General features: G+C 40.5%; 1 protein-coding gene across 2 annotated transcripts in view; it reads right to left on the reverse strand.

The window, feature by feature from the left end:
• The window catches only part of STAG1 (STAG1 cohesin complex component), a 154072-nt gene that overhangs the window by 38062 nt on the left and 88568 nt on the right, over window positions 1-27442 (reverse strand). For both annotated transcript variants that reach the window (XM_066556791.1, XM_066556793.1), the window contains 8 exons: window positions 26028-26104; window positions 24680-24884; window positions 21848-21999; window positions 17679-17752; window positions 11693-11816; window positions 8071-8169; window positions 3346-3425; window positions 1575-1682 (listed from right to left, as the gene is read on the reverse strand). In XM_066556791.1, coding sequence (XP_066412888.1) covers window positions 1575-1682; window positions 3346-3425; window positions 8071-8169; window positions 11693-11816; window positions 17679-17752; window positions 21848-21999; window positions 24680-24884; window positions 26028-26104 — 919 coding nt within the window. The remainder of the gene's footprint in view (window positions 1-1574; window positions 1683-3345; window positions 3426-8070; window positions 8170-11692; window positions 11817-17678; window positions 17753-21847; window positions 22000-24679; window positions 24885-26027; window positions 26105-27442) is intronic.

Genomic DNA, 27442 nt, shown 5'->3' on the forward strand with positions numbered 1-27442 from the left:
ATTAACATGTGAAACACAGAATTCTGATTTCACTGCTCTAATTCACTGAAGAGAAGGACAAGTTACACACAAACGTTGTATTTTAGTTAAAAACATTACCTCATGCCCCCTGCTTATCTTAACAGACAAGCAATGTGCACTGTGCAGGTGCTGAGATACCTTACAACCTGCACCTCAGGGATGAGCCAGTGCTCCTCTGTATTTGGTGATCCTTTATATCCTCTGTACTATTTGCTTTCCTTGGCTAAGCACAGAGAGCTTGTCTGATGATTATCACAGAGAAAGTGCTAGTGAAATCTATTAAATTAGGTGAGATAAATCACACCTCAAATGCCTGAAATAGATTCTAACTTATTTAACTGGAGATTTTCTTTGCAGAAACCAAGACAAAATTAGTTAAGAATGGGACAATCTTGTCTCTATGCTGTTAGCCTTGAGGCACATTTACAGCTTAGTACCTTGTAAAGACATCAAAATGAAGTTTTGTCTTTTTCCTAAGTGCACTGTGGTGAAGGTATGTCCTTATTTACCTTGAGTCATTTTTCAAAAGTATTCTGTCACATGTTGATTAATAAAGGAATAGTAGTGTGTATTTTTAATGAGAACCTAATCCTTTCCAGTAAATAATACAATGTCTTGTTGTTAATGGAAAACTGCACATATATTTTTGAAACGGGTAGTGCTTGACCACAAAGCTGGAATTCCAAAAATCCACCAATGAAAGCTTACAATTACAATGTGGAGTTGTAAATCCTTAATAAACCATAGAAAATTAGAGCACTGGCAAAGAAAAACAGATGTCTTTGTGTATTTTTTCCTACCTGCATCTTGGCATGAAAAATTAGATAACATGGGTTCTAATATAAATCCTCTATAGATGCAATAAAAAACTCTTAATGTCACAACCCATGAGGGGAAAAAAATCAAATTCCTGCTGAAGGATTTTAAACTGCAAACAATAAAAAGAAGAGGTTAACTCCTATGATGTGGCAATGCCCTGGTCACAGTTACTGAGGTGGTGTGACTCACATCCCTGGAAAAGCTGGGTCATGTCCTTTGGCACAGTGAGGACATGAAAGATGTAACCATAATGCAATATATCTTCAGGGGAAGACAGTGAGTTTAGAAACAAATTTTGTAGTTATTGCTACATAAAAACCTCCCAAGTTCACAACAGAGAAACAACTGCCTTAAAACTTGCTAGAAATTATGACTGTTGATGTAGCAGGTAGATCACCCCAGACTACAAGCCCAATATATGTATCTTATCACACCAGGAATTCAGCAAGTGCTGCAGGACTTAAACCATCTTCAGAAGTTTGTGCAGCCTTTGTATATTTAACCCTCAAGGAGTTGGGAAATATTATCTGAATTGCAGAGCAAGAAAAATGTACATTCAGTTTCTTCAAGTCCTTAGATCTTGTTTAAACAAGAGAACAAAGTCTCTGGTTTAAATGAAATAGCTGATTTGCTAAATTGAGATATTTCACTCCACTGCTTCTTTGCTTTTTGATGTTACCTCTCTAGGAAACATTCCCAAACTTGGTCTTATTCCAGGGCAACTGATGACTTACTTTTTGTGGAGGAATTCCCCAGCTGCTACTGCCACAGGCCGGTGTGCTGAGTACACCAGGTGATAAACATTCTCACAGTCTTCATTGGACAGAGCCTCCTCACTCCCACTGAAAGAGTCACAACAACACCTCAGCTACAGCAGAGGTTTCATCTCCATCCCCTCACCTCCCACAGCTCACTTGGGACAGCTACAAGGTTGGTTCACTTCCCATAAAATCCTACATGGTTGAACAAGGACTTCCAAGGATCTTTGGTTCAACTTGAAAATACAGAGGTATTTAAAGGGTCTGTAAGACTGGAAGTTTCTCTGATTTCCTTCTCCCAGTTGTATCAATATAGAGATAAAATAATATTATTAAAATATCAGTATGACTGCATACAAACCCTACCCTGCTTGTTCCTTAGACTATCATACAAACTTCAATGCACATACTGCAAGATGCCAAACACTCATCAAACACCATAAACTAAAAATCTGGAATCACAGAATCCTTTAGGTTGGGAAAGACCTCCATGCTCATTCAGTCCAACCATTAACCTGGGCCCTCTGTGTTTACCACTAATCCATGTCCCCACTTTTGAACACTTCCCTGGGCAGATTGTCCCAGAGTTTTAGCAAAAATGATATAAAAATACCAGCACTGTCACAATGAGGATGTTACCTCCATCCTTGTTCAGTTTGCATCCATTGTTTGCTCCAGACACCTTTTTGGAGTTCCTACCTGCCAGAATATTGCCCTGTGCTCTTCAAGGTGACCCAGACTCTCCTCATGCTAAATGCATTTAGCATTACCTGTGCTTTCAATGGGCAATCAAAGGCAACCAAAAAGAAAGCAGGAACAGACAAAAAAAAGTGCACTGGGTAATTTTTGACCTTGAAACTTATTGTGTTCTCAAAAATTGCTAATAATGCAGGGAAGACATGTGCTCTACGTGTCATTTCAGATCATATTTGTTATATTTACTTTAAAAATATAACAGTAGATGCAAGATTTCATGTCTTGCTAATATTACAAGGCTAATCTCTTTAAAGCAGAGTAAATAAAAAGCTCAAGTCTAGACTTCTTTACTGAGGAAAGGCTAGTGCAATCTTTTGTCCAAATTCTGCATGTCCAAAAACATTCTTCAAAGTGAAGGCACTGGATATAAAATATGAAGCAAAATTCTGTGCATCTGCTTGTAAACCAGACATTCTTTAATACAGCTTTTAATAAGTATATTATAAAAGCCTAGCAGTGCCCCTCACGAGGCTGCTGGGGACAGGCTGGTTCCACATCAGCATGTGGGAGGATGTCTGGGGTGATCCTTACCTCAGGGGAGCCATTGCATCCCCACATGGAAAAGTCTGGAAGGTGTCCTACCACGTGACTCTTTTCAGCTGTGTCAGGAATCAATCAACTCTCCCTACACTGCACCTGTGTTACTGCTGGAGTTACTCTAGCAGGCATAACCCACAGACACTCATTTTGGGAGGACAGCTGTTCTGCCCTTGGCAAAAGGTAGAAATGCCCTTTGGCATTTTCCACACAATGGATGCACTAATGCGTGAATGCCAAAACATCCACACATTTTTAAACTATGCCTCTTCTATTTCCATTAAATGAAATACCTAACTTTAGCTTCATGTCCATATCATACGTTCAGTTCACCTCCACACTAAGTGTAAAGTAGCACATTCAGTTCAAGACCCAAGCAAAGCACTCCAGTCACTGGAATGGCAGTGGTGTAGGGAATTTTGCAAGGGAGTGCAGGGACTGGGGCAGCACTCACTGGAGGATGAGCGTGACCAATCGAATGGCTTCCACAGCGACGTCGTACTCCTTGTCCAGCGTCATGGACACGATGCGGTCCTGCAAGGCAACTCCAGGTCAGTCACAGGCACCAACACAGCAAGGCCAGCAGATGGAAAATTCTACAGGTTACAGAAAAATTACTTCTGGGGAGAGAGATGTTTCAACTGCATGCTGACAATGAGAGCCCCTCAGTATTACCCAACTTTTTAAGGTACCCCTTAGCTGTGCTCTGTAACAACAGGAACAAGTGCTTCAGCAGTCCTTATCCTTGTGTGTTTGCCAGAAAGGGAGGGAGGAGACTTGAGAGCTACAGCACTGTTCTGGGTTGGATCAATTTAACAAGTCTTTCCTGAAAAGTCACATACTTGGGTTGGACAACAGCAGAAGAACTGCCCCACTTCATTCCCCTGCAACCAAATAATTTCAGAAGAAGGAATGCTGCATATACAGAAACATGTGAAGAAAAATCACACCTGAATTCATACATCTGCAGGTTGCTGGTAAAGTTGTGACCTTTTCCCTGTCTAAATCTCAAGCTTTGAAGCAGATCTCAAGAATTACACTACAGAGCTTCCCCAGGAAAGTGGGGAATTCCATGGTTTGATTTTGTGTTTTCCCATACTCCTTCCAGTGGAGACAAGCACATAATTCTCCTGTCAAATCTAATGATTTTCTAACTTCTAAGGACCCTGTAGTTATGAGAAGTCCTTTAAGGGTTTCTCTCTCCTTAGGTTCAATTAGATTACTGGCAAAAATAGCTGTGATTGTTGTATGTTGTCCTTCCTATCTGGGGAGATTTTCCATCCAGCCATAAAAATGCAATATGTCTCAGTGCTCTTTGCTTGACTGATCAAGTTACTGAAGAGAAATCAGGCCATCTGAAAATAAAACTTGATTTTGCTGGCTTAACCTGCTTCAGGAAGGAGTAGGTACTCTATGACATTTTGGGACACGAAAAAATAGAAATCAGGGACTGGAAAAGAAACAAGGCAAGTGTAAGGCAACAACAGTGAAAGCCACCAGAACAAACCAGAGCAAAATAAAGGTTTTCACCTTTCTTTTCTACCATTCCATGCATTTAAGGGCTGAAGGGAAACATCAAGCAACTGATATTTATTTTGATACAGAAATTTCAGATCAGTACTTTAAAAATGCATTGTGGCTGTCTCAGGTGTTACTTCCCAACAAAACCAGGTCTGCAGAGACACTTCTTGTCACTGTGACTGAAGGGGCCTCTATCAATCACTATTAAGCTCCTGGAGAATTTGATACATTTCATGTAGATCTAAACAGTTTTAAAGACTGTGAGAAGCCCATGAAGAAACCCAAAGAAACAACTTTCCACACAGGATACTCTGTTATGAACAAGAAAAAAAAATTACTGTCAACTTTTCCTAAGGTCCTGGCCAAGAGACAGCAATAAGGGCACCATGAGAAAGAACAGCCATAGATCCTGATCTTAAATGTCTCACTAGAATTTCATGTATTCTCTCAGAGTTTATCTTACACCCCAGGGAGGGAATCCACTCTCCTGTCCACAGAGCAGGAGGTACCCTCTGAATCTGGAGCCTTTGGGACTTTGAAACCAACCAATGTGAGAAGGTTTCCTTATCCTAAAAGACTGTTCTCTCAATTTTCCCCAAAAAAGATCAGGCTTAAAATAAACAGCAGGGATGTGTCATTTTGTGCCCTGGGGCCAGCACCTCTGTGTGGTGGCACCTGCCAGCCAGGCTCCAAGAGCCTTCCCAGCAAGACCCACACCCCCAGTGCCTCTGAAGGTGCAACTTCAGCGGCTGGGGAAGTTCCAACCCCCAGCTGCTCAATATCTGCCTTTACAGAGATTCCCTGTGCCATTGTACAGCAGCAGAACAGGGCACAGGCCTGGATTCTTAAGCTGAAATACTAATTCTGAGTGTCTCTGAAGATCACTTTTCCATTCTATATTAGGCTGTGAACAAGGCAGACTGAAGAGCCAATCTCTCCTTGTGCTCCCAGGCTGTGGAGACAGCACAGGGTGAGGGATGAGGGACTCTGGCACTGCCTGCAGAGGAGTTAATTCACAGCTTTTCCATATGGGGTCAGTTAATGTCTGCATCAGACAGGACTTCTTGATGGAAAACAAAAGTCTTCTCTTTGATGGACAAATTTTTGTTTTGATGGATGAAGCTTATTTTCCAGCATATCACCTACTCTTAGAAACACAAATGTTGGAAAGAACAGGCATTTTTCTTTGAAAAAGGGAAAGGATCACATCCTTGTCACAGCTCTCTGGAAGGAGGTGAAATATTAACAGCCCAGCACAAGGCACTCTGGATCAAATTAATTTATTCTTTAAACAGCTAGAAGACCTCTAGAGAGATTTCTCTCATTTTGAATGGATTGAACTGAACACCAGCTGAACTGTGCAGGTCGATTAAATTCTGATGAAGAAATATAAATAAGCAGCCATGGACCTGAAAATGGCAGTTAGGTCAATTATTTTTCAAAGAGGTGGTGGTAGAGTTTGTGGTGGCAAGACATTTAGCTAATGTATCAGAGATTCAAAAAGCATTAATTTGGAACTTTGCTCCATCCTGGTGCCAAAGGCCACATCCCTGACAGCACAGCTGTAAATCCAAGTGCAGGCATTTGGGCCATGCCAGCTTTTTGTTCCCTGGATGTGGCAGAAACTGAAAGTGATTCATCATTATGTTAAACAAATCTGTTCTCTAGGCTCACAGAGACTTTGAGCACACCTTTTCCTCTGTTTTATTTCATAATGATAGAGATTCCTGTAGTAAAACCAGCTTTTATGGGACAGAAGAAAGATGAATTCCTAACAAGGCTCCCTTCCCTTTGAACCTCTTTGACAGAAATGAAAATTCCTTGTACCATTCCAAGGCAAGCAGCAATGCACAGGCTAGCCTAGCTTCCTTTAAGAGAATTGTCTGTGCTGTGAAAAGCAGGATGTATTTAGAACTTTCATGTCCCTGTAGTTTTCTAGAGTACATTACAGAGTAACTATTGCCCAAAGTGTCTCCAATTGCCCTGAAAGTTTTGCAGGTGCATGGGAGAGTTCAGCCTCAAAGCAGCCTTTTCCTTCACAAATTATGGGATCCTGACAAAGGAGCATCCAGCACATTTTCTACTAAAGAGAAACAGATAAAAGGCCATGAGAGCTTTAGTGACCAATTTAAAAATAAACGGAATTACAGAAGCAGCAAATATAAACAAATCTAAATCTGCATAGAGGGAACAGGAAAATCAGCAGTTAGAGGGTCCATTTTTCTGGTTGTCCTGTGAGGATAAAGCAAAGCAGACTTATGGAGGCATTAGAGAATAAGTTTGAGGTCCCAACCTGTTTACCAGGTTCTCTCCTATGAGAGGAAATTTTGTCTTTACTGCAACAGTGCCAGAAACTGGCTTTATAAAATTAGAAGAATGCAGGTCCTTAGGTGGTCTCTTAAAATGATCAAGTTTTATCTCCTACTTCAGTCAACTATACTTAGTTCATTTCTGGCAGACATTTATTTAATCTGCCCTTTAAGACTGTTATCTTAAATGAAGGAGACTATTAATAGAGTCTGCTCTATTATATAATTATAATTTTGTAAAAAAAGCCTTCCTTCATATGTAGGCTTACTGCAGGTTAAGCATCTTTTTTCTGCATCTCAAGTGAATATGGAAAAAGGCTGATTATCATGTTTTTATAAACTGTTTTCATACAGGGAGAATCTACAGGGAGAAGTTTAAGTCTTGTGCACAGTATTTATAAATATTTAAATCTCCACTCTTCTAAACAGAATTTTTTATCAGCATTATAATAATGATTTAAGTTAAAATAAACCAGTCAGCTCTGTTTCTTTTCTAAACAAATTTTTCATCAGCATTCTAATAAAGATTTAAATGAGATAAATGAGTTTTTCCTTGGGGGTAGCCTTGCCACAGTAGTGTGTTCTGCAGAACACAAAAGCCTCGGGGAGAGGGAGCAGCTGACATGGTGGCAGTGGCTGAACACTCTCCTCAGCAGGCATCCCAATACGAACAGGGACAGTGTTTCCACACCCATCTCTCCAGACAGTTCACTTGTACAATAAAGCAGTCAGACCACAAAGTGAAGAAACAGCCACATTCTTACCCAGACATAACACAAAAAGTTTGTGCTAATAAAAACCCCATGAAATATCCCCCCAGCACTTCTCTCCTGAAGGGCCAATCTGGCTCAAGGGGTTTGGAAGCACAATGTGAACTCCTGCTCTGCAGCAAGGCCAGCTCACTGTGTAGAGGACTGTGGTGCAGTCCAAGTGACCCTCCCTCCAAACACAAGCACATATTGAGCTAAAAAAGCTGTGTAACAAACAATCTTTCATTATAGGCTGCTTCTTTCAGCTATATTTTAGATTGTGTTAGTATACATCCTTTAAAATCAATAAATCTAAAGTTAAGTAAGTACAGGCAGATTGAATAAGGACAATATATAAGCTATAAATAATACATACAGACAAATAGTCATCCTGGTTAAGTCTGACAAATCTTCCAAGATAAACCCTATGAAATGGCTTTGGCTTAATTTCAGTATTCAGTAACACAGTTTTAGTGGTGCAGTTACAAGCCTTGTCACAAACTAATGAGTTTATTCTTAATAGACAAGACTCAAAGACCACAACAGGATGATGACACTTTTACTTTCTCTCCTCCTTCCAAAAACTGCATTTCCTCTTACCTTGAATCTATTTGTGAACAGCTCCAGTTTGGGAAACAACTCTCTGTTGGTATACAGACTCTGAAGAGCTTTCAAACACTTCAACCTCACTTCACCTTGCTAAATAAAAAACACTGAGATTAGCTGTCAGAATACTTTAACCAAATGCACATGAATATTAAAAAACATAATACTGTAATTTGTTTAATGTACATTTAAAATGCTATGCAAATGACCAAAGCCAATTTGCAATTTAGCTGAAAACCAAAACCCACATGCAGTCACCTACAATGTTGAATTTCTTCCTATTTGCATACAGAAAGAATTAATGTGCCATCACTTATATGTCTGTTAGTGCTTCCCTTTCAAGTGACTCCACAAAAAGATAAAGAATGCAGCCAGTAAATCCAAAATAAGGATGTAGGATTTCCAAGCGGTTGATGCAGGCAGTGTGGCTAGCAAAAAGGTTATAAACACAAATCTACCCAAATGTACTCTGTAGAGTTCACTGCAGTGTCAATTTATTTTATGGAAGTGAAGACACAGCAGAGTGGAGGAGCACCAACGTGCCACAGACCCTCAACACACCACACATGAGATGGTTCTTCATAACTCTGAGAATCATCCATCTCACAGGAGCTTTAACACCCCAAACACCTTCTAGCAAGGAACTGATTGGGTGGGAATGCTTGTTAGGTTGATTCTTAAGAAACTTATACCGTGTAAAAGCTGCAAACAGGGATGGACAGGAAGGCCAGCAAGAGACTTAGTAAACTAAGAGATGAACTTAATCATAGTTTATACACTTATAGAATATATCATAGTTTATACACTTTTAATTTATGCTCCCAGATACACAGGAATAAAAAAGATGCTTAAAAGCAGAGAGAGGCAAAAATTGAAAGCCATATTCAAATGAGACTCTATAAAAACCAAAAATCCCTATAGATATTTGTTTGAAATCTAGGAGACACGATAAGCATACAAAATATAAGGATTTTCCAAGTTAGAGAATGAAACTTCTGTGCTCTACTTCTGAAAGACTACATTGGAGGTACTACAAAGAAGTGTAAGATTTTTCTTCCCTGTGATTTAATTTGTACATCTTCTGAAGTAGAATGTGAAACTGCTCAGGAATCTCCTGCACTGCTGTCTCCTTTTTGCAGCAGTAAACTTCCAGGGAAGTTAATAATTTTGGGGTGACTGCTGTTCATGTGAAGTGGAAATAGCTTATGGCTATTGCCTCAGCCTTCACTTTTTAAAATACCAATTATAGCAAAAAATTATCTCCTGATCAAAGCAAAGCAAAATCAAGAAACTCGGGTACCAGGTGGCAGTTTTTTCAGGCAGTCCCAATGAAAACCATGCTGTTAAGGGATCTTGTACTTCTGGAGGCTTTGCATTTTCAGTTGGCTCTTACTCCATCATTTTCCAATATATTCTTCCTATTGCAGCTCCACCCTCCTTTCTGTGCCTCTCAAAATGTCTCTCTCCATTTCCCTCCCTTTTCATTATTTGACACCTGCCCCAGACTCTTCCCCATTGTGCCTCCAGTCTGTCTCACTCTGTAGATGACACATCCACAACATCAATAAAACCTCACCATCTATCAGGTGGACTGGGACATTAAACACATTAGTGATTGAAAGACTTAGAACCCCAGGGCACTTCTGTGGCCTGCAACAAAATATCTCACAAAGCAGAGGAAGAGCAGTCTGATAGAATTCTGCTGTGCCTGGTCCAAACGGTCCAGTTTTTTATCTTAACACTGTAATTCAAAATTTCTCTGCTATGAAAGAACACATTGATTTTAAAACAGCTGAGGTATAAATACGTGTTAAGGCTGCAGGCAGATGACTAGACCCTGGCCTGAGGTTAAACTAACAGAAGAGGGTGTGAGAAAATACTGCATGACATGAGAAATTGCTGGATGTGACAGATGAGAGTATGAGATTCCACAGATGGGTAAAGGGAATGATGTGAGAAATGGATGGACTTCAAAGACAGTAGGAGGGGGCTGAGAGCTGTGAAGTGCAGCCCCACTAGTCTGGAGGTGCTACTTTTGGAAACGTTCTACAAGCTTTAGAATGTGCTCCCAAAAATCCACTGCAATTATTCAAAGAATAATTTATTTAAATTACAAGTCCTAATAAAACAAAGCCCTCCACACACCTTGAATCCTGATTCTCCAACCTGAGCTGACCTCCCCACAGGTTTGCTTGGGGAACTTGAAAAAATGATGTCTTCTCCTGGGGCATGGCAACTTGTGAGGCACAGCAATGTCACCAACAAGGGACACAGAGCAGCAGCTCTGTCCCTCCAGGCACTGCCATGGCTGTGTTTCCATGTCCAGCATTCACTGAGACACAGAGGCTCTGGGGCAGACAGTGGTCATGGCTCATGGGAGCAGTAAGCAAGATCTTCCTCCTGACCAAGTTTTGCTCAATGAGATCTAATGTAAAAGTCTGGGGAAAATTTGTAAGGGGAAAGTTTGAGTACTACAGGTTTGGAAAGAAATTTAATGTTTAGAGGGTACTCTTAACAAGTGAACTGCTCATCCAAATGAAGGCAAGATGCAGATTCCTGGCAGCTGTAGTTAAAAGAACCAGCAGCAGCAGCTGACTTCTACTGTTAGTGAAAGCCAACATCTGCATAACTCATGTTGTTCAGAATTCAGCACAACAGTGACCAAGTCAGATCATATTAAGATGATGTTTGAAGTTATTGAAAAAAGTAATATTTTTTCAAGAATCAGCTGTTAACTATCAGTTATGCAAGTCTTCCAAATGAACTTGCAGACTGACAATTTTTTCCCACCAGTGCTGGGAAATAGTCTGAATAGGAGATAGTCTGAACCAGGATTTTGGAATTTGATGAGCATTTCAACAGTACTGTAAGTCTCCTTTGTAGTCCTTGGATAGTGATAGCAAGGGAGTTTAGAGTAAAACAAGTGATTCCAGTGGTTTTGGTGGGAGTGGGAGCACAGGCAGTGCTGGTGTACAAAACCCCCCAGGCAGAAGTGCAAAGTCTTCTGTCAGCACCCAGAATGGGCTCCTCTTGCTGCAGGAACTGGGTGGATACCATCAGTGCTAAGAACTGTGCTGAGCCAGAAAAGCACCTCTTTTCCTTCCATCTGGTGTTTCAACAATTTTCTGAAGAAGAAGCTAAAGAGAACCTTGAAAAGATTCTTCAAGGAAGGGAAAGTGAACTGATGAGCACTCCACTGGTTGTGGAACCAGTTGTGTCTATTGAGGACCCAGAGATCTCCTTTATTCCTGTAACCTTTGGGCAATGTAAATGGAAGACATGTGGAAATCCCTTTTCCATTCTGCTTCAGACACAGAGGCTCTCAGGGGTGCTCTGAGGAAACTTCTCTTTCTTTTGTAATCAACAGAAGAGCCCCATGGCAGGACTTGTGTCAAGATACTTCATCAGAGACTGACCACATGAAAATCAGAAGGACCAAGCAGACTGGGAGTACACCCTCCTAATGAAGCCAATACCTGGAAGTGACCTGATTGAAAGATACCAGGTGAGGAAACAGAACAATTTCTTTGTAAACCAAGGATAATGCTGTGCTGGGCAGCACAGCAGCAGCTGCCTCCAGTGCACTCTGCTGTGTGTGGGAATACACAATACTCACCCTGTCATGTAGTGTCCAACCAACATATTTTAAATAACTATCATTCAGGAAGGCATCACTGTACATTTTCATCCAGACACCAATTTCTTCAATACAGACAGCTCTAATCTCAGCAATAGCATCACTATTACAGAAAAAGAAAAGAACAAGGATTAGCCAGATTACAGACAAATATCCTTCCCATTCCCATAGCTATAATATTTGCTTTTACTGGTCATGAACCTCACTATGTGAGGCCTGTCACTGTTCTTACTGCCATCTCACTGATTTTCTGTTCCTGTACATCCTTGAACTTACTGATCTCATAATTTCAGTGCTTATATATGCTCCTACACTACTTCTACATAAAGAAATTCTCACCCTAGTTTGCTTCTTAGTCTATTACTCCATCTTTAACTTCTCTCTTTTCAAAGAGAATTATGAACCCAAGCTACAAACCTCCTCTGGGCAATCATTTCTGAAACAGCATCACTGACATTTGCTTTGCAGCCCAGCTGTCTCCAGCTCGAGGTGCAGAACCATTGCAAGGTGGGAGAAGCTATTTGGTTTAGCCAAAGGCACCTGCCAGAGGAGCACAATGGAATTTCTACACAAAGAGATCTCATTTTGTACCCACCATGAATATCCCTACAACAAAACCCATGAGAATTTTGCACTTCAGCATTGGTTTCTTCCCATTTTCTTGCTTTTATCCTACATTCTGACTGTGGCAAGTCAGCAAAGACATCTCAGGCAGACCTATCAGCTGCTTAGTGAGGAGGCGTGGTAGGAAACTGGAGAGGTCACCTAAGGAGACCAGGATGGAAATGCTTTCCATCTGACTGGCACTTTCCTGCCTGCCTGACATGGAGCATGGCATCTTTACTAATAATGAAACAACGGGAAAAGGGATGGGGGCCATCTGTCCCTTCAGTAATTCCATCTCTGGGACATCTGTTACCATGAGAAATCACTTGTGCCACTCCAGCTGGCACTGCCTCACAGTTCCAAATTTCAGCTGTAATACAAGAAGAACACAAAGAGTCACTGAACAGAAGAAGGGGATGTCTGGTGCTTTGCAAACACTGGAACTTGCTTCTAATTGAGACCCTTGTTTTGTATTTTTATGAAAAAAAATCTTCTTGGAAAAGTAATAAACATCAATTTAATTCTAGACCAGACCAACAGAGCCCCAAAATGAAATTTAATTTATGGGAAGGAAAGAAAAATTCCAAGCAAGACAATAACTGCAAAAACAAAAAACTGCACTGTTCTGAAAGGAATCAATTTTACAAAATACAAATAAAATGCACTCACTCTTCTGATCAAGACACTGCACAGGTTCATAGCCTTAACCCAGTGCAGCAAGCCCCTGGTGACTCCATACTGGAACTATGTACTGCCCTCCTGCAGGCTGTCCCAGCTGATCCAGTGCCTTTGTCCTGCCCCTGACTTTGCAGACCCTGAGCTGGGCCCCCAGGCCCCACAGGGACCATGAACCAAGCCCAGCATCACACATGGCCAGGGGGACTTCTCCAGGCAGGTCTCAGTGTTTGAATTCAACTTGGAGGGATGAATCTGTACTGCTGCAACAGCAGGAAAGCATAAACAGCATGTAATGCATTTAATGCAATAACCTGGGGGGACACCTGTGTGAACGCCACCAAACCACTGCCACTGTCTCTCTCTGCCTATGAAAAACATTAATTCTAACAACTTCCCAAAAGCATCAGTAAACCTGGTCTGTCCAACTTCCTGAAGCCTGTCATCTCAGAACCAAGGTAAGGGACAATCCACAATCCAGACAAGCTGCATTAGGAGCAGGGCAGGGCATCAGACAAGTTGCTCCTACTGGGGATTTCTCAAACAGGTTTAAGTAGTGTAAGGACCAATGTGCTAAATATCACACTCAAGGGCTAAAAACTGCATTCCTTATGGGAAAGGCAGCCATAATGAAGACAAGTTTTAGTTTAAACTATGACTATAGTCACATATATATACGTGTGTGTGTGTGTGTACGTGTTCAATTGTACATTGCTTCACACTGAACTAGATTGGCTATTCTCTTACATGGAGTTACTTTTAAACTATTTTAAAAGCAAATTATAGGTGGACAAATGCAAGACTTACAGAAAAACCTAAAAGACTAGCACATATAAATCAAGAAAAAATGGGGAGCCACATCTGCAGCAACACGAAGTAGTGAGGAAGACATTGTTACTAGGAGATGACAGCCTGAGTATTCACATCCAAGTAAGTTATTTCACCACCTTATAAATTTACTAACTGTGAAGGATTTAATAGCAATCCCAAAAAGAACCTAAATGTCAACAACTATTTAATCATGCAGCACAGCCAGCCAAAAAGCAGGAAGAATCATGTTTTCTCTAAGAGTGCATTCAAGCTTCCCTAGGCAGACAGTGAAAAACTGCTTCTTCATTCAAAAGCCTTCTCAGGGATCCCTCAGCACTACAGCACTACATTCACACCAAGCTGCTAATTAAAACAAAAAAAAAAAAAAAAGAAGAAAGCTATTCAACTTAATAGGAGATTTAATACAATAAGAATTTAACATCTCCAGTATAATTGAAAATGAGACAGAATCAAGGATGTGAGACCAGCAAACAGACTCCAGCTGCCAGAGAAGCAGGGGAACTTGTGAGACACCACTTCCCACTCCACATCACCTTCCAGGCAAATATCACTGATCAGAATCACACCTGTGTTCCTGCAGGAATCATTAACACAGACTCCATGCCCATACAATGCTGTATCAAACACAATACAGCCAAAAAAATCTTTGAATCTTTGCTTTTAATGTGATAATGGCTTATCATTAAACTGTAATTATTTTCTTCTAATTTTTATACAGTTAAATACATTTTAGCTTCTGGTCACTATGAATTGTTTAGCTTTTTGAAAATACCCATTATTTCTGGATGACACAAGAACATACAAATACTAATTATACCTGCACTGGAAGTGTTTTTGGAATAATGAATGCATTATTAATTATCATAATTATAAATTAGTGATGTAAGCTTGTCAAATGCTTCTAGAAAGAAACAGAACCTGGTCCAGCACAGAGATGAAAACTAATGTGGCATCTATGGATCTTATACATTAAATATATTTAACCCTCTTTTCAGCACAAAATGCAAAGAAAGGTCTACAAGGTGAAAATATTCACAGCACAATTCACAGCCGAAGTTGCTACTCTGGGTAAAGAGATTCTCCATGATGCAGCTTCTGAAAGGATTTGACAAAAGGGGTCCAGGTAAGAAATTCTGTATTTCCTTTTGAAATTTTGGCTTGATAAGGCAGGCCCATAAACCTTCGGACAAACCACAGCAGTGTCAGGAAACAGATTTTACCAGTGCCACTCCAAGTGCCACTTCAGTGTGCCTCTGATGCCAAAGCACACACAAGAATTGTGATTAATACCAGCAGTATTCAGGATCTGAGCCACAGACTCTCTGATAGATATTTGGGAAATAGCAGGTGCAGATCAGTGTGCTCCTCAGGGTTGCTGCAGTGGTTGTCAGCTTTGACCAAATCTGCTGTTCACACTAGACTAGCATTATACCTAGAAAGCTATTTAGCTATTTCCTCAAATATTTTTTTAAAATTAATCTTGATGAGAGAAGTGAGGACTGAAATCTTCCAGTAAATTGGAAGCCAATCTATAGAAAGAAGATGTAATCTCACTGCAACACTTGTCAGAAGACATATCCTGAATGAAACAGTTTTGGGAGTTTTGCTTAGGTCAAGAACTTGTTATTTAAGCTACAAAGGTCACTAAGCATGAATCACTGTGGCTGAGTCTGAATCAGTCCTTCACATGGAAGGACTTATTCTCTGGGAATAATTAAAATAACATTCTTTCGAAATCATCATCACTTGCATGGTCTAAGGCCTGTAAAGTCATGTGAAGTTTATAAATAATTTGAACTATTTGAGAGAAGGAAGGTTCAAGAAATTAAGAAGTTATGAAAGCAGATAATAGTTTACAATCCTTTACATTTTATCCCACCTGGGCTTTGTTGTCAATTGGCTGAATTTCACACAGACATTTTCCCCCTCTATTTTCTCGTCCAGCTGTGAGTGCAGGAGTGTCACTCTGTGCCCTCTGTTGTGTACCATTACTCACAGTTTGGGTACCATTACTCTAAGTTTGGTGTATGTTGTAAGAGACTCTTTGTGGCTTCCCAAAAGGTCAGGGACAGCTTGTGCTCACACAGGTGGCTCTGGGTGGGAACAGGTTCCTCCTGACCCCTCTGAACAGTGGCACCACCTGTCTGATTTCAGTCGATTCCCCACGGGTCTAACAGGGACACCATGGGCACCTTCTTCCAGGGCATGGATGGAGTTTATTGATTTGGCCTCTCCTTTTTTGCAGTAACATCAGCAACATCAGGTCTTTACTAGTGGTGGCAGAAGGCATGAAAAGAAACTTTTTTACAAAAGGAGGATTTCAAAAGAAAAAGCAAAAGCACCACAATGCAGACCACCAAAAGGCTGAGTGTTTTTCCAATCCCACACAAGAGCATGAACTACTTGTCACAGACATGTTTTATGAAAAATCCTTTCCTTAGGATTTTTTCTTCTGAGAAGCTGAGAGGCCTCAGAACCAAAATGTAAACAATGGCTATCTGCTGCTGTGGAATGCAACAGGTGCATCTGGGATTGGTCTCATGTGGTTGTTTCTAACTAATGGCCAATCACAGTCCAGTGGTCCAGACTGTCTCAGTCAGTCACAAGCCTTTGTTATTCATTGCTTTTCTATTCTTAGCCAGCCTTCTGATGAAATCCTTTCTTCTGTTCTTTTAGTATAGTTTTAATACAATATATATCATAAAACAATAAATCAGCCTTGTGAAACACGGAGTCAACATTCTCATCTCTTCCCTCATCCCAGGACTCCTGTGAACACCACCACACTACTAAGAGGATATTTTAAAGCAATGTTTTGTTTGATATAATACACTAAGTTCTGAAGGGATAAAAATGGAAACACTCATAGAATTTAAGTTCTTCAGCATTTTTACCTATGCCATGAAAGCTGCTCTCCTTACAAAATGGTGTGAGTGCTACACTGATCTAGCACATCCATGCTGGCTCTGCATACCCATTCTCCTGCTCCCAAGCAGCTCAAGGCTTCCTGACCATAATCCATGAACTTTTCTTTTCTACCTTTCTCAGGTACTGAGGAGACACTCTCCAACCCCACTGTGCTGCTCACACTCACACATTTGTCAGCACAAGCACCTTCCTGGTTTCCTGTGCGCTTTTCTCCAAATTACAATCATCCCTCTGTCCAACTGAACTATGGGTTCCTCTTCACCTTCCAACCCCTCTTCTCATACACCTTTTTTTCCTGCCATTTTCCTAAAAGATTCCATAAATTATAAACTTTTAAAGCACTGAAAAGTGAAAGGTTAATTGCATAGTTTGGTACCCTGGAATTTTATCTTTTGATTTCAGCAAGTCAATTAACATTTAAAGAGCTGGATGCACCAAGGTGATGCAGATGCTCTGAGGCATCTTGTGACGCACAACAACCCTAAACCTATTTTAAAAGGGTACTGCTCCCTCGTGAACCGTATTCCAAATTTACAGTTTACACCCAAGACATACAAAAGGAAATGCAGGCTGGAGGACAACTGCTATCCTATGATACACAAATATTATTTGTTTATTTTTAAGATATGTCATTTTTGTGCTCCCAACATGGACAACTTTTCAAAATGCAAAGATTCAAAGCCCATGTCTCCCACAGCCCTTTAACGCTGTCTACTGAATTAAAAGAAAGTTGTGTGGATGGCTGTACTGAGTAATTAATAGAGGTTACAATTTGCATATTCTGCCATAACTTCAAGTGCTTTTGACAGTGATCCTGCAGCATCTAGACTATTACATCAGAAGAAAATTAACCCAGAAACCGCCCTTGACTTTCCTTATGACCATACTTTATTAGCAGAGCTCACTGGAACATGCATTTTCTTACCGGTATCTATGAACAAATATACCCTTAAAAATAGAGTTCATCATATTTTCGATTTCATCTTGGTTTTCTTGTAGCTGTGGAAAATAAAACACAAAATAAATAAAAGATCATTGTTTATTATAATTTGGTATTCTACAGCTCCCTGCTGGGAAACCTTAGAAGACCTTGGAAGAGCACTTGAGTAAATTCACCACTTCTGCTTTTCCAGCACATGCCTATATTGTGTGCATATACATACAAATATTTGCATTATATATGCAATATCTTAATGGAAGAAAATTAACATTCACTACAAACATCAATTTAGTCTCTCAAATTAGTTCTTTGAAGTGATCATATACTTTTGCTACTGAAAATGAGACAAGTAGAGACAATGTGTGCAGCAATTTCAGCAGTGCTGTGTTCACAGGGAAACACAGAGCTGAATGAATGACAGCTGCAGAAACAAAGCTGGTTACAGATTAGCTCTGAAAAAATTAATGTTCTATTTAAGGAAAGGAGTTGAAGACATTCTCAAACTTAAGTAAAAGACTGTCAGTTGCTTGAACTTCAGCACCCACAGTAACTGGGTTTCAGAAGCAGGAAGATTTCCATGACCAGAGCACACCTGACATCCAGGCCTTAGCCTGCAAGAAACCAAACTCAATTCCAAATGAAAAGGTGCTATGAGCATGGTTTTATAAATAAGAGCATTTTCTTAAAAATATTTTCACTTCCTGAGTAATATGAGCATGTTTTGCAAGTACTATGGGAAGCTTACCTTGTGTCAAATAGTATGTTAACACAACTTGGAATTAATTACAGTATTCTCATACTGTCAGATCTTGTACTAACTAAGTATAACTTAATTACACCTTAATTACACCTGCAGCTTTGTTAATAAGATGACATCAATTTTATCCAATCAGTTTTTGGAGCAGCCATCATTCTTCCATCAAGGTGTTCATTACAGTCCAAGCACAGCACCACAATGTGGGAATGTAAATTTGCCCACACTCTCACAGTAGGAAAACCACAACAGAGCCTTGCTGGTGGAGTGCACACATGCATAAAATAATTAAACCTGTATAATTATGGATGTATATATTTAACAGATAAAAGGTTTCAAAGCCAGAGGCAAAATTGTGATCAGCTGGTTTGACCTCCTGCATGGCATGAGCTCTGAAACACCTTCCCCTAAGGGCTTCTATTTTTCAGCCAAATATTTCCACTGCATCTTCCAGGTATGAGCTGAAGTAGCTTCAGAACTCTGGGAGTGAAGCCTCCCAGTTCAGTGAAGTGTAAGGAGGTGCTGTCTCCATTTTGCATGTGGAGAAACCAAGGCATTGAGGGCTCTTGACTAAATTGTCAAAGGGCTGCCAAAGAAACTAATTTTACAGTAAAAGGGATTATGTACCAAGGGAAGAGCTGGGTCCACACCAGCTCTGCAAACATGAACCAAGCATATTTAGACATGGCCTCTGGGAAAAGTACTATTTGCAGCATCAGCTCAACCCAAATATGCACAGACTAAATGCTTATTTGAGAATTCATAACCCAAAGGGGACTGTGAGCTCCTAATCACCCCTCAGCTGGATGGCTCCGCAGGCTACAGGCAGGGAAACATCCACAGCAACATGGAGGTAGAGACAGCCTAGCACAGGCTGTGCAGTAAAATGAGGATGGGAATGAACCAAGAAGCCTCAGGAGGCTTTCTGAAAAGCTACTAGAGCTCACAGAGAACTCAGGGAATGATTTCTTGGTATAAAACCACACCACAGAAGACAGGTAGGAGAGGATGGACTTTCTGAGCCATGAGAAAGTTGAGATTCTGTAAAAGGTGTACTTTGACATCTCTGGGAGTGCAAAGTGAAGCAGCACAGTAGAAGCCCGAGCAGAACAAATGAAGGGACAGCACAGATGGCTTCCTCCCTCATCTTCTGCACAGAATTTACAGTTCACTACAAACATGGTGAATTATCATCTGGTACAGGTATCCAGGTGCTGGGGCACAGCTGGTGTGGAAGCAGAATCAGAGATTCAGTAGGTCCATGTGAGATTGCTTTTACCTCTGTGTACTAACATTTAAAGGATATAATTCTCAAATGTATTTTAGATTCAGTAATGAATTTTCTCTGAAACTCTAACTGCTTTCTGCACTTTCAAGTTTTTTAAATCATGCACTTGAATCTGAGTGCTTAACTTCAAGTATCTTGAGGGAGCATCTGTGTCTTGGGATTCCTGCTCTTACCAATGCAAAAATGATTTAACACTCCCCCTCTTAAACAGAGGTAAAAAATGAGGGAAACATTCTCTTGTTGACTCTGCAAGCATGTGCAGAAGCTCAAAAAGACATGTATGACAAGCACAAAATTTAAATTACTACTGGCAGATATTAAAAAGACAACTTTCTCTGCTTTGTGGCATATTGCTACATAAATAATCCACTTGAGCTGAAAATCTCATTGATAAGACAGAGCTTCATGCATGGCTCTCCCACCAGGCCTGTAGATGTTGGCCTGAGAATGAAACACTTCAGGAAGTGCTCCATCTCCTCTGCTTCAGATTAACTTGACACACTCAGTTGGTGAACTGTCCCTCTACCAGCTCATGAAGACCAACACATGCACGTGTATGTGCTCAGGAGGGGTTGTTAGGATGGCACTTCATCAAGGAATCAACTGAGGAAGTACCAGCACAGAATGCCACAGTCAATTCAGTGTATTTAAACAGTGGGAATATACAGTATTATGTCAGGAATTCTTCCACAGAGCATTAAGTAAACTAATCCTAACAGATCCCTTCTGCCCAGGTGCCCCTGGTGTGCTTAACCCCATGGACATACTCGTCTGGCTATTCCCAGGCAATGCTTTGCTCAGTTGTCATGAGTAGGTAGATAAGAGCCCCTGAACACACAGAGCCAAAGGAAAGGACTAAGAAATGTTCCTTCTCCTGCCAAGGCTCCACAGCCCTGTGCAGCTCCCCAGAGAGAGGATGTCCTGCAGCTCTGAAAGAGCAGCTGGGGGAACGGGCACAGAAGAGTTCCCAGCCACAGAGCCACCAGCCCAAGGTAATCAGTGCAATTAGTGCCTTTGTTCTCTGCAAATTCAAAGCAACAATCAACAAATGTGGAATACAAACTCTGTTCCAGCTATTTTGCGTTTCAAAATGCTTTAGAACTCACATGCAATTTAATATTTAATTTGTTTTTCTCGCAGTTTAGGAAAGAGAGGTTGTTCTTGCATTGTACTTTAATGTATGCTTTTCAAGAATTATGCAAACCAAATAAAGTTGTGCTACAAGTCATAGGGGTAAAATAAAAATATGTAATTGTAATTATCCCTAGACAAAAACTACAAGGTCAAGCAATTCTCATCAAAGATACACCTAAAGGAATTCAAGGTGCACACAAGCAAAGTACTGAGACAGTCTTAATTACCACAGAGTAAAACAGTGGTAGAGAAAATTCAAAACTAATATATTAAAAATCATAAATTTATATCTAATAAAAACGTTGATTTTTCAATTTCTCTTATGAGTTTTACTTGGCATCATTACACATTATGTTTGTTTGGATGTATGTGTATTAATTTTCTGCTTGTCATCTTTGAATTTAAGTACACCTCCAAAACTGAAGTTTCCTGTGATATAATACTTTATTTAGGAAAGATTACAGCAACCTTCTAATGGTTTTTCTCACCTAATGCCAGGCTGGTACTTACTAAAGGCGACTTTAATGTCTCCCTAGCTCCTTCTCCCTGAGAACAGGTGCTATAGCCTCAACTCCACAGTGTTTCCTGAAAGCAGCTAAAAAAGAAGTAGCAATGAGACACTGTGGAATAACTGCAGTGATCAAGGGGAAAACTGGACAGTGCAGGGAGGGAATGTCTGATCCTCTTGTCAGAATCTTTCTGCATCACCAGAACAGTGACTGCTTACAGTTTGAGACTCTTCTTGCCTGGTCATTCATAGAAGCTTGAGAAGAGAATTCTCCTTTGCGTGCAGAACAGCACCACAAACTCAACTGAATGTGGCAGTACAGGATTTAAGTAGTCTGCTTGAGATCACACAAACACCACTGCAGAACCAAGCTCTTTCTCACTGTGGTACTCGAGTCACAAACCACCCTGGGCTTTCTGTTGGAGGGAACGCACATGAACCAGGGAAAAAAAAAAAGTCTTTTCACTTGCCTCTTTTCTTTTCTGAAGCAGCAGCTCCAATCTTTCATTAGCTCTTTTGCCAATCATTTTGTTTCTCTCAGCTTCATACTGCCTCTGTGTATTGTCCTGATGAATGCTCAGGTTTAAGGCAACATTCACAAGAGCAGTCATAAGCTTCATAGCTGCAAAGGCACAAGACAGATTATGACTCTTTACCTGTAGTCAGAACTCAGAAAATATTTCCTCAGCAGATCCATACTCACAGCAAAAAGCCTCCTCAACCCTGGCCCAGCCATCTGGATAGGGACTTCCACCCAGGCAATACCCAGGTGATTGGCCCATGGTCAGAAAGCAGAGTCTGTACCCCACACTGAGCTGCAGGCAGTGCTCCTTGCTGTCTTCTCCAGACAAGCTCTGAGACAAGCTCTCAGGGAGCCAACACCTGAGCCTGCAGCATCAGGGCACCATGAAGGCAGCTGCTGGGAAGTTACAGCCATTTCTGCACAGGAGAGGGCCAGCAGAGATTGCCCCATACCAAGGGTGACCTTAACCAATGGCTGCTGAGGTTGGCTCAGTTCACAAGGGACAACAGCACAGCTTCTCTGAATGCAGGTCTGACACTGCTTTAAAGTTAGCTGTACAGCCATAGAAAAATGCAATTTTTATTTTCACACATGCTGGATATGATATTGTTTGTGTCTGCTTTTTGGTACTAGAATTTATTTTTACAAGAAACATTAATAAGGGTCTTCCCCCAAGTTCTGTGTGGTTACACAGCACAACTGATTTTACAATATTGAAAAACCAGCAAAATAATGCAACAAACTATCACATCCTCTCTGCATGCTCCTCTAAATATGCAGCACTGCTTCAAGGTAGAAAAGCAACCACACAAATGGAGAAGTGAGGCTACTTGGATTGATTTACACTGCTATAGCTCAAAATTGGTAACCTACAGGTACTTCTTCCTACAGTGAATCATCTCTCATTCCAACTGACTAGCATAGAGGAAAACTGAAAACAAGGACCTATAAAACTCCTTCAAGAAGAAATGCCAGTCTACAAGTAGCTTTTCAAAAACTTTATCAAGACTGAGCTCCATGGCATCATGTTGACCTCTGTTTCTTGGGACTGCAACACAATTAAATGTGCTGAAAACAGCTTGAAGGAAATTTGTAGAATCAAAGCAAAGCCTCAAGCTGGTTACAACAAGCAAATAAGTAAATAAATGGCATGTACTGTCAGTGGTAAATGCTGAGATCCTTGGCAGCTCCCATCTGTGATGCAATGTTAGATAGATGTGGCATTAATGCAAGAAGTGGCTGAAATAACTGCAGTCAGTTGTGATGAACCTCAGCTTTACCATCAGCTTATTCTTGCTGCAAGCTTCTAGCTACAGAATCCATTCCAAATAGTGGAAACTCTTTATTCTACAGAGCACAGGACTTGGGAAATAACTGCTGTAAGTGCTCCTGTTTCCTGTCTTTTAATCAAGCCCCTCATACTTTCCAAACATCCACCCCATGCAGGGATGGACCAATCAATCCCAGGGACCAGAGTGGGACCTCACTCCATAAACTCTTCCCTATGACCCAACCACAGTCTGAGCAAACAGCAAATCAAAACTGCCCAGAACTGCAGACAGCATCAGATGGAAGGGAATAGTTTAAACAACAGGCATGGATTTCCAGCAGGTTATCTAGGCTCAAAGAGTGCTCACCTTGGAATACTGAATTTGAAGAAGAAACTCCAAACCTGGAAGCTTAAGCCTGCATAATTCACAGTTTTACCATCCTATTGCTAAGTGTGGTGAAGAACACAAGGGAATGTGCTTCCAAAGGAGTTCAGTCACTGTGAGTTGAAGGGTTTGGGTTTCAGTTTTAAAATCAAAATCCACTCAAATCTGGAGATGTTTTTTCAGTATCATTAGAAATCTGCCTCTTTCTTTGATTCATAATGGGAGATGAAATTTTAAATAAATTCTGATTGTATTTGTTTAAAACTGGGTATTGGTGTACTTGAAACTGAAAAAATATATATGAGGCTGATTGTGAAATGACTAAATAGTAATAAATACTGTCCATAGAAACATTCAGATTATGACAAATGTCTGCTGTAAGAGTTTCAAATATCTGGTATGATCTATGAACCTTGCAATAAGATGGATTTCTTATCACCTGACATGACCAGCTGTAGACACCTATACCCAAGCCAGCCACTCTGGTAGTGCTTTGTAATTGAGAAAAATAGCTCCTTGTGGAGAGTAATTCATTCCTCTTAGAGGAGACATCTCATATAGGTGTGATGAAATACACAAGGAAAGCCCATTTCTATCTATTGATACACCCAAGGCTTTTCTTAGGTGAGGCAGCTGCACTAGAAGGTGGTGTGGCTGCAGGCAGAATACAGGGAGCCCTACAACCATGGCCCAGTAATCCCAAACCTTATGCTTCTCCAGAGTTAAAGCACAGTATCTTTTCTGGTGAATGGAAACTCTTTGATAATACAACTGTCCTGATAGTTCTTTAGAATAAATTTATACTTTAAAATATAGAATTACTCCAACATTCTGTACAGCAAGTGAACAATTGATAACAAAATACAAGACATAAGGATGCCACTCCTGATTGTCAGGATTCAGTTTTTACTATTTTACTCCTATTTTACTGGAGGCCCTGGGGATGACAGGAATCCCTATGTGCCTCAGCACTTTCCAAATAAAAAAGGAATACTTTAGTTATAGTTGTACCACGTGTGGTACATGGATTCGATGAAGCTTCCCAGAGTTTTAGGGCTGGTCAGGGTTACAAATGACCATCACTCCTGGCAGTGGATAAGCAGCAGCAAGCACAGCTCACTCACCAGCCAGCGTGCTGGTGTGCCGGAAGGCGCGGACCTGCGAGTCGGAGAGGCCGGTGAGCAGCGAGATCACCGTGTCCATCATGTACTCGTCGTAGATGATGCTGTACTGGCACTGCCGGATCAGCACCCCGATGAACTCGCAGAAGTTGGAGCGGAACTTCTTCCACTGAGGCCCAGGCATGGTCAGGGGGTAATCACCGCTGTCCTGCAGAACAACAGAGGAAAAAGATCAAGTATTAAAGGTGTCCCCATTTATTATTTTAAAGTTGGTGTACCCATTGTGGTCTGTGGTTTTAAAATAAACATCATCTTGTTCCTTCAAGCCAAGGGAAAATAACAAATAAAAACAACACATTATTCTTCAATAAACAGGGAGGCTTATTGGCATGAAACCACTTTTGCAAAGACACCATTGTAATTGTTTGCTACTTGCAGTATTGGCTCTGTATAGTCCAAAATAAGTATCAAGACTCAATTCTCCTCCTTGTATCCTTAGTTAGGAAGTGGGAGCAAAGGATGAGACAGGAATATTTCTAAGTATTTAAAGGCAAAACCTGAAAAAAGGCTTGACCGTCTGTGTCATTCTCCATCCACTTAAGGTTAATATTAAGTTGATGCTTAACTTTCTGAATCACAGCCTTGGCATTTCATATAGAACTGGTCAGAGGCACTGCTGTCCTACAGAAGTACCTGCTCCACCTTTAGTTTTCCTCACTAAACAAAATGAATGCTCAGAATATTCAGCATTTTATACACCAAAAATCAAAGAAAACACAGTTCAAAAATCTCCAAGCTAAAAAGCATTCACCATTAGGAACACTTTTATTTTGACAGAAGATACCCAGTCTGAATTGTAATTTACTTGTTTCAAACAAAATGCTCAGATCTTTTGAAAGAGTATTTCTTTCTGTATCACTATTCCAAAATGGTAATTTTCATGTCAAGTTCCTATTTGGTTTAAATTGCCATTTAAAATGCACAAAACATTAATTTGCACAGAGCAAACAGAGCAGCATGCTGTAATCCTGTCTCATGAATTTGATGTGTCAGGAATCTGGAGCTCTTTGTTGTAAGAGGCACTCCCAAGAGTTGAAGCTCAGCACCCAGAATGCCACCACCACTCTCAGTGGGATGAGGGTTCTCCAGTTCCTCTTCCTGCCTGCTCTGATGAACCTCTCTCTACCCTGCTTCTCTGCATCCAACAGCTCAAGTTGCTGCTTTGCTTGTCAGCAAAAGTTTCCCACACTGAGATATTATTTATCCACTGGCCCACTGCATTTTTAATTTAAACCAGAAGTATATGGTAATATATTTCATAATGCTTCAAACAACTATTTGTATACTCTACCTCATCAAATTCTTCTGTCATTTTCCTTATGATTTCTGCATTTTGCATGTTCCTGAACATTTCAATTCTTACCGTACCTGTAATGTAATGAAACAACAGAAGAAATGAACACAACATGGTTTTGCTACATCAAAATATCAATGTTTTTCTGCTGCTAAACAAACAGCTCAGTGATACATGTAAGAGTACACAGAGTGCAACAATAACAGGAATGTTTTGAGAAAGGCTGTCTCTTGAAGAAGTAGGGAAAGAGGACTCATCTGTCCTGTAATGTGCTTTCAAACAAGGAATTCGTATCATTCTCCATCCTTCCACTCTTTGCAGCCAAGCAGAAGTGGTAAAGCAGTGATAACCATGGAGGACTAGTGTCATGTCTGCAGCTGCCCAAGGCTTTCAATTTTGTCTGCAAAATCAAATGAGCACCATCTTTCATTTTCACAGCCACTCCTGGTGGTTCTGCACTTTCCATGCCGAGTGCCCTGGATGACAGATATCCAAGTTCTCTATGCACCCACTGGGAGTTTTCACACTGCTCAGCCCAGGACCAGCATGGTTTATTGACTGAGGCATGTTTTCCACACCAAAGGTTCCAAAGAGCTCAGCCAAGACATGAGCCAGCTCAGCACCAGAAGCAGCAACTGTATCGCTGTTATTCTTTAATGAAGATCTTCTACTCTTCCTTGTTACCTGAACACTGGAGTTGATAGGATTAATTTTTCATTGTAAATCAAACAAATTACCAAAATTGAAAATAGAACAACACAATAGCTATAAATGAAAATTCTTGTGTCTTGATCAAAATTCAATCTGTGTACAAATAAAGTATTCTGACATATTATTGCCTCTGCAGCTAGACACTATGTAAATATCTAACCATACAACCAAGGGCAACAGAAAGATTTTTTTTTTTGGTGCTGCTGCTCCATGATCTTCTCTTCACCACTTCATAATCTTCTTTTGTTAATGGAGGAAATTCAGAAAAATTAACCAAACTGCAGAGCTACAAAATCCACCCCAACATCATTAACGTTACAAAGAGTAAGTCTCTCAGGTTTTGCAAAAAAGTTCAACTGGATTAATGAGCAACTGCGTGGCTTCAAAAATGCAGACCATAATAGAAGCAGCTTAACAGCTAACAGTATTAGTCATTCTACAAAGGATAAATAAAGCTAATTTAAACATCCTAAATATTATGCAGATGTTTTCATTCTGGTATTTTATTCCTTTAAAAAAGAGCATCAGAAATATATGCATTTAAAAATATGCAAGCACAGTTAGAGCACACCAAGTCTCTCTATGTTAGTACTGGTACAGTTTTACAAAGCAAATGAAATACTGATTTCTTGAATTGCCTTTGCTTCTTCCTGAAATAATATTTGTTATCTACTTCATACTGGGTAATACTGCCAACCTCA

Source organism: Molothrus aeneus, chromosome 10, assembly GCF_037042795.1.
Source record: "Molothrus aeneus isolate 106 chromosome 10, BPBGC_Maene_1.0, whole genome shotgun sequence".
In the NCBI taxonomy this organism is placed as follows: Eukaryota; Metazoa; Chordata; class Aves; order Passeriformes; family Icteridae; genus Molothrus; species Molothrus aeneus.